This window comes from Vanellus vanellus (assembly GCF_965231255.1).
Source record: "Vanellus vanellus genome assembly, chromosome: 18".
Classification (NCBI taxonomy): domain Eukaryota; kingdom Metazoa; phylum Chordata; class Aves; order Charadriiformes; family Charadriidae; genus Vanellus; species Vanellus vanellus.
In genome coordinates, this window is record NC_138923.1 from 3,518,418 (window position 1) to 3,526,207 (window position 7,790).

The following is a 7,790-nucleotide window of genomic DNA, read 5'->3' on the forward strand; positions in this document are numbered from 1 at the left end:
TGATTCAGAGTAAAATTAAAATGAGCGGCTTCTACCAGCTGAAACTTATCTTCATTTACTTTCTTCCTTTACTTTCTATAGTTGTAGAAGAAAGTGTCAAACGGAATCAATTAGTCAGAAGGTAATTCATCAAAATTCATTAATATCAGAAGCTACCAAAGGAAAGACAAGCAGGAACCCTAAGGGGTTCTCCATCTGCACAACAGAACCTCTCCTTTAAATAATTTCTTCGTGCAGATATCACCAGGATGAAAGAAATTCTAGTTCCTGTTGATGTACATTTTAAAAAGAATAAAAGTGCACACTGCTTGCTACCTTCTAGCTAAACATAAATTTCCTTTCCTCTTCAAGCAGGAAAGTTGGAAAGGAATTAATTTCTCCTCGTGTATTCTTCATTAGCAGCTCCATTTCCCTCTTCCCCCCTATCAATTCACAGTATAGCGCTTGGCTTTCTGTTTAAAAAGTCCATAGGCTACACCAAACAGCAGCTGTATTATCGGTGGCGCTACACCAAATACAGGTTGTGCTTACTTGTGGTTATCACTCTGGATAGTCCGGGTCCTCTGGTATTGTTTTTCACTATATGAAGGGATACGTTATACTGCTGCCCTGGTGCCAAACCTGGCTGCATATAAGATGTCTCTGGCCTTTTCAAGCTGCTGGTTATATCTCCATTATCATCCTTTTTCTGTAACGCGTGGAACAATCAGTTAGAATAAATGTAAAAAATCCAGGATCTTTTACTTATACATGGCCTTTATACACGAAACACTTCTTCCTTACCATATTACGGAAGACCAGCTCCCAGCCATCAAATGAAAAATTCACAGGATCCCACTCCACCTGAACGGACGTTTCTTTAACAGATTTGAATTTCAGACCTTCTGGAGCAGGAAGATCTGTGACAGAAAAAGATGGATATCATTACATGAGCAACAAGTTCCCATAAATAGGGCACTGGGGGTGGGACATCTTTCCACCACTATAAATATCTGCCATGTAGGTATCTACAACTGAGATGTTTAAGCCCTCTTCACAGCCAGTTATTCTGCCTTTGGAGAGACATCTCTTTCACCTGTTTTAGATGTCACCTTAAGAGTAAAATGAGTTTTGCCCTAGAAATTTCTTTTTTTTTTGTCCTGAAAGAAGACTAGCGTGGACATTTGAGCTGATGCGGGATGAATCCTGCCCCAGGTCTCTAAAAATGAGCACAGTGACAGAAGTCAAAGAGCATCTTTGGAGGCTGGGATGTTTAAATATGACTGTGGTGCGCACAAAACAGATGAACAACAAATGAACAGACAGGCAGATAGAAAGTAAACTGTGGTAAAACACACTAAAGATGCAAAACAAATATAACCTCCATTTAAGTCAAAACAGTTTGAATCCAAGTGATTTCATATTGCTCTTTTACACACTGCTACATTTTTATATTTTTTCAGGAAGCATTACTGGATTTTAAAAATGTACCTTATTATGAAGCAGCCAAGGGTCTTAATTTACAAAGACCTCATAACATTCATTGGGAAGCACTGCAGAGAGCAGAAGAGCTAGGAAACTTTACTTTTAACAGTCATTAGTATTGGAAAAGAACAGAAAGTGAAAGTGCAGAAGACTGTCTTTGTTCAGAACAGAAGATTAATCGAAAATAGAAAATACATAAGAAATAATACCCCCCAAAAAGGGATGTAAATTAACACATACAGCGGAATAGACAAAAGAATGATTACAGGGACTATTAAACTTACATGTTGCTACCCTGGCACTGACTGGAATACTCTTCTTGTTTTTAAGGATTGCAAAGACACGGATAAAGTATTCCACACCCGGCTCCAGTTCATGAATAGTGGCGGCTGTCTGATTTCCTGGCACAGTGAACTGCATATCTAAGCCACCACTGCTGGTAGGGACATAGGTGATGAGGTACTCATTGACAAGATTCTCATGCTTCCATTCCAGGTTTACGGTTTTATCTGTTACGTCTGTCACAGTCAGTTCAGTTGGAGGAGACACTAGGAAGGGGAAAAAACAAAACAAACTTATAAAAGTTTTCAAGGCTCAGAAAATAATGACTTACCCAGTTCCACATTTTCCCAGGAGCAGTTTATAAGAATCATCTAACAAACAGGGAATGGGGAAGCTATGTCCTACAAATTAGCCTCTTGAAGAAAGGAATGTTCAGCTGATGAAGACTACAGACATTTCCTGAAGTCATGGGCCAACTTCTACTCATACACTTGCGCACAACCTACAGCTGAGTGTTTCCAGCCCCTCCTCTCATGGCTACTGCACAAGACCACTATAGCTGGGTTCCTAGCGATGCAGATGTTTAATTCAACTGCCAGCAACGCTTGGTTTTATAGCTGGAAGTCCTGGGGTTTGGATACACAGAATTGCACAGATTTTCCAAAGTAAAATAAAAGATGATTTTTTTTTAAATACTTTCAGTAGATTACTCCATATTTGCATGTGCAAGAGCACAAAATTCAGCTTGGGAGTCTTCCAGAAGGAGGACATGAAAAATGAGAATTTCTTTTCAAGGGTATTCATTGTCTTTTATAATGTTACCAACCCTAAAGTACTCTTTGATTATTCTACAAAGATCTTAGTTCCAAAATTTCTCCCCTGGGATCTACTACAGAAAACTACCTCCTTTACAGCGCAATGCCTGTAATTATCTAGCTGCCAAAATTTTCTATCCATCTCTATGGAGTCAGTGGTATTGGGAAACTAAGCATGAGGCTTTATAGCTGTTTCCACTCCAGCTGATTCCATGATTTTACTCTAAGCTTTTGTCAGATCTAACATATGCACATGCAAAAATATATATATAAAATCAACGTTTACTTTAGTTAGAAAAATCTATTTGCTCAATTGAGAGATAGCCAAAGCCCCTGTAATAATCCTGAAAGCTCGTACCGCAATATTTGCAACATCGGGTGATTCCATCGTGACAGTTGTCTCATACAGATCACTCAGGTAGAACTTATTTTCTGCGTGTGCCTTGCCTCCACTACACCCTCTGCCTCCACCAGGGCTCCAGCTCGGAGATCTACCTCCAAAGCAAAGTCACTGAGCCCCTGAGGTCTGTCAACACATATTGTCACTACTGTGCGTTTTGGTTTTGGCTCCTACAGTAGCGATGGCATTGTAAATGCAAACCTCTTTCTTACCCATCCAGCATGAGACTGGGAACCAGAACCTGGTTGTAAGAAACCTTTGATACTCAGGCTCTTTATTCACTGGCATTCATTATCTACGCGTAATCTTATTCCTTTCTTATTCCTTATTCTTTAGTCAAAATTCAGTTCATATTCTTTCGACTAATCCTGCTGAATACCTAGTAAGATGACTGTGGATACACCCCCGTCTTCTCCATAGCTCGAACAGTTTCTTTCAGACGCATTATTTTAGCATCAAGAGGTACTATGAGAAACTGAAAGGTCATGGTGAGAAATCCCAGCCAGTGCTAGCGACAGCTGAAGTGACATTGTGGTGGGAGCACACTTGGAGATAACAATTGGACTGTGCCACCATTATCAGCCCGTTCTCTTGCTGACACCAACAGTCACCAGCAACCGCTATGCTATAATAGCCCTGAAAAGAAAGGGTGGCCAAGAGCTTGCTGCTGGTGTTGTTACTCCTCTGATTCAGCTGTTTGGACTATGCTAAAGAAGAGCGGTAACAGGGCCCACCTATATGGAAAGGGTTCACAGGGCCGCCAAGGCTTCTGGATGGACATAAGGAATTACCCAGGGGAAGTAGTTAAAAAAGGACATTGCAACTCACCATCGGAGCAGTCATCCCCCATGTAGCCATCATCACAGACGCACTGTCCGTCGATGCAGCGGCCCGCATTGTTGCAGTCGTTGGGGCAAGACCGTTCACGGCAGTCCTCCCCCATGAAGCCCTCATGGCACACGCAGCGCCCGTTGACGCAGCGCCCGTGCTGGTGGCAGTCATTGGGGCAGGACAGCTCGCCACAGTCCTCCCCCGTGAAGCCATTGTCACACTCACAACGCCCCTCCACACAGCGTCCACGGTCGTGGCAGTCTTCAGGGCACCGCAGCTCCCCACAGTCCTCCCCTGTGTACCCCTCGTCACACACACACTGCCCATTGACACAGAGTCCGCGGCTGTTGCAATCATTGGGGCACCGCAGCTGACCACAGTCGTCCCCGATGAATCCCTCGTGGCACACGCACTGCCCGTTGACACAGAGCCCACGGCTGTGACAGTCGTTGGGGCACCGCAGCTCCCCACAGTCCTCCCCAATGAATCCTTCGTGGCACACGCACTGCCCGTTGACGCAGAGCCCGCGGCTGTGACAGTCGTTGGGGCACCGCAGCTCCCCACAGTCCTCCCCCAGGTACCCCTCGTGGCAGACGCAGCGCCCGCCCACGCAGCGCCCACGGTTGTGGCAGTCCTTCGGGCACCTCTTCTCACTACAATCATCCCCCACGAAGCCCTCGTAGCAGACGCAGAGCCCGTTCTCGCAGCGCCCGTTGCCATTGCAGTTGTTAGGGCAGGTCAGCTCCCCGCAGTCCTCCCCGGTGAAGCCCTCCTCGCAGAAGCAGGTGCCATTGACGCAGCGCCCGCGGTCAAAGCAGTCGTTGGGGCAGATGAGCTCACTGCAGTCCTCGCCGGTGTAGCCCTCATTGCAGACACACTCACTGTCCACACAGCGGCCACGGTTGTGGCAGTTGTTGGGGCAGAGGGGCTCACTGCAGTCCTTGCCGGTGAAGCCCTCGTGGCACACGCACTGCCCACTCATGCACCTCCCGTGCGCGCTGCACCCCTGGGAGCAGAGCTCTTCGCTGCAGTCCGTGCCTGTGTACCCCTCAAAGCACACGCAAACCCCGTCCACGCACTTGCCTTGGTCGTTACAGTCGGACGGGCAGGTGGCCTGGCTGCAGTCCTCGCCGGCGAAGCCTTCGCTGCAGATGCATTTGCCCTGGACACAGACGCCGCGGTTGAAGCAGTTGCGTGGGCAGTCTGGTTCAGAGCAGTTGGGGCCTTTCCAGCCAGGCTCGCAAACGCAGCCGCAGATCTCGATGCTGTAGTTGCCGTGTCCGCTGCAATAAGGTGTTGTGTCCAGGCGACCTGTACCAACGATCCAGAAAAACCATTAGTCCCCCTTGGCTCTGGGATGCACGAGGCCAGCGTGGCACACAAGACCTCAAAGGGGTCTGATTTTCCTAGCTGCCTACAGGACACAGTTTCCAGAATCAGCAAAGCTTTTAAAAGAGAATACCTCCTTCTTTCTCCAGTGAGACTTAGTTTACCAGGAATGCTTTAATTCGCACTAGTGCCAGGGAAGAGCCCCTGCCAACTACTTGGTCAATGAGCGTGCTGGATTCCTCTGCCCTTCTCAAAATCCCTCTTCCCCTGACTGAGCAGCTTTCCTGGCTGCTTCATTAGGGCACGCACCATGAAGCATTATTCACCAGTGCACTCCAGAACATAAAAAGCCAGGCAGCATGCTGTATCATCAACTGTGAGACCGGCTCTGTGCTCCGAGGGACAGATTACTACTGAGAATACCTGTGTTTTCTCTCTTGTATAACCAATCTCTTACCTCAGTTTAAAAAACAGCCAAAAGGATACCTCTTACCCCTCTTCTCTAACTGTTTGTGCTTGTCTATTGCCTTATGTCCTGCTGTATTTTTATTGGTCTCTATTAAGGAAAACTTGGAAACGAAAATGGTTGCATTGGCAGCTTACTCCAGGGGACAAAATGTGGAGCCAAGAGCTTGGACTGTATGAGTTTTAATCTTAACTCTGACACAGATTGTCACCATGCCCAAGTGCCGTACATGCTCAATGCCACAGCTGCAAAGTGGCCCGGGCCGACTTCTGACCCACAGATTCATACAACCACAAAACTGTGAATGAACGTATCTCGCAAGCTAGCCAAATACGTTCCCAGTCTTCGTTACGTTTCAAATTTAACAAGTTGACTTTTGCTCATTCTTGAAACAGGTTTGAGTATCTACTCTAAACGAGATCTACAGCCAGCACAAGAATTTCCCCAAGAGCAGCTCCCCGGTCTGCCTTACCTTCTACCGCCTGGGAATTAGGACAGCATCCAGCCCCACTGGCACACTGCTCCCGGAGGGAGGATACCAGCCCCTCCAGCTCCTCTAGTCTGCTCAGCAGATCCTTAATGTCTGGGGCAGCCGCGCAGCCACAAGCCCGACGGGGAATGTTAATACGGTGCGTGAAGACAATCTGGTTCCCCTCATTCACTGTGTGCTCCTCGTAATTCTTGACTGGCTCAATTTCCGCCTTCAGGTCTGCATCACCACTCGCTGTATCCAGGTCCACAGAGCAAAGGGAGCCAACAGGCAACTTGATGTTGTAGACGTGGTTAAAAACCACAGGCTGATTATCCTCTGGCAAGGTCACGTTTAACCCAGTCTCCCGCTTCTGCCGGATAATTCGCTTGATGAGTCCACCATTGACATGCTGGTACAGCAAAGCTAAGATCGCACAGGCCAAAACCTGGGTGGGGAGTCCCATTGCGGCGTTCGGTTTCTTTTCAAAGCTGATGGAATCTTACGTATGTTTGGCCTTTGTAGTCTGGAGCAGAAATTGGAGAGCCAGTTCAAACCGAGTTGGATATCCCTTCCTTTCCTGGCACACTTATTCCCTAAAAGAAGAAGGAGCAGCGTAAGGGATGAACCATAGCTACACCACCCAACAAAAACCCTACGACACTGAATGCGTGCTGGTAGCCTGAAAGAACATGGCTGGGGTGCTACTACTCAATGTACAATCTCACTTCACCCAAGCTGCTGAGCTTCCTCTTATATGTAACAACTGTGCATTATCTTGTTTTCCAGGATCTCAGCATGCTTGTGAACAAAATGTCACAAGACATGAATCTTGAAGGAAGCTACTATTATTTCCAGTTTAGAGCAAGTATAGCGGAGTAGGGAAAGTTTAACTGCCTCAAGCAGAAGACCAGGGCAAAGAAGCCTGCTGAGTCTCACCTCAACATTACTTTTAGACAGAGATAGGCAAAATAGATATATATTTTGTTACTATTCAACTAATGTTAAAAGTCTGTATTTCCTTCACCTGTTAGTCCACTGCTTGAAGGCAACCAAAGGCTGGATCGTGTAAAAAACTTAAGACGTTGTCAAAAGTTGTATCAACACTACTAAGCTTATTTCAGCCCTTTTCCATACACTTTAAATTCCTACAATTGCTTGGGAATCTGAACTCCAGCGCTTGTAGCCCAATAGTAAGTTTCACTATACCGATGATTTGTCCACAGCATGAAGATAAACGGAGCTCTCTGCAGAGTGCTGCAGGCTGAAGGTTCTGGTGTTAGTGCTTGTATCATAGCTACCAATATCTTAGCATAGAAGCAGTGAGACCCAACAGAAGATGAGACTCCAACAAGGGAGACATGCTGTAAGAAACAGCAATAGAAGTACACGTGCACACACACACACAAAAAAAAAGGGAGAGGAAGAGAAAGAAAAGAAATCCTTTGATCATCTAAGTCCTTCAAGAAAGAGAGAAGGCTTTACATCAATACAGCTTTAAAAACATCCTTTTAGCAACCAATACACCTTTTCACTAGGCGTCATTTCCCACTGTCTGATCTTTCATCAGCTATAATACAATAGCTCGCTTATGGTTGCAAGCGCCTGGCTGGGCTCTACCAGCTCTTCCTGAAATTCATTCTTTTCAATTACCTTCAATATTTCCTCTTCCTCCTCAGTCTGTACCTGTTCCTTTCAAGTGATATGAGTTAGGGGAGCTGAAAGACATCTGTT

The 7,790-nt window shown here is 46.2% G+C and overlaps 1 protein-coding gene across 1 annotated transcript in view; it reads right to left on the reverse strand.

Annotated features, from left to right (window-relative positions):
• Positions 1 to 6,522, reverse strand: part of TNC (tenascin C) — a gene marked incomplete at its 5' end in the record, with an annotated part of 49,105 nt that extends 42,583 nt beyond the window's left edge. Inside the window, 5 exons of the mRNA XM_082492791.1 lie at positions 532 to 688; positions 784 to 899; positions 1,749 to 2,012; positions 3,790 to 5,103; positions 6,060 to 6,522. Of these exons, the coding sequence (XP_082348917.1) occupies positions 532 to 688; positions 784 to 899; positions 1,749 to 2,012; positions 3,790 to 5,103; positions 6,060 to 6,522 (2,314 nt within the window). The remainder of the gene's footprint in view (positions 1 to 531; positions 689 to 783; positions 900 to 1,748; positions 2,013 to 3,789; positions 5,104 to 6,059) is intronic.
• Between the last annotated feature and the right edge of the window lie 1,268 nt (positions 6,523 to 7,790).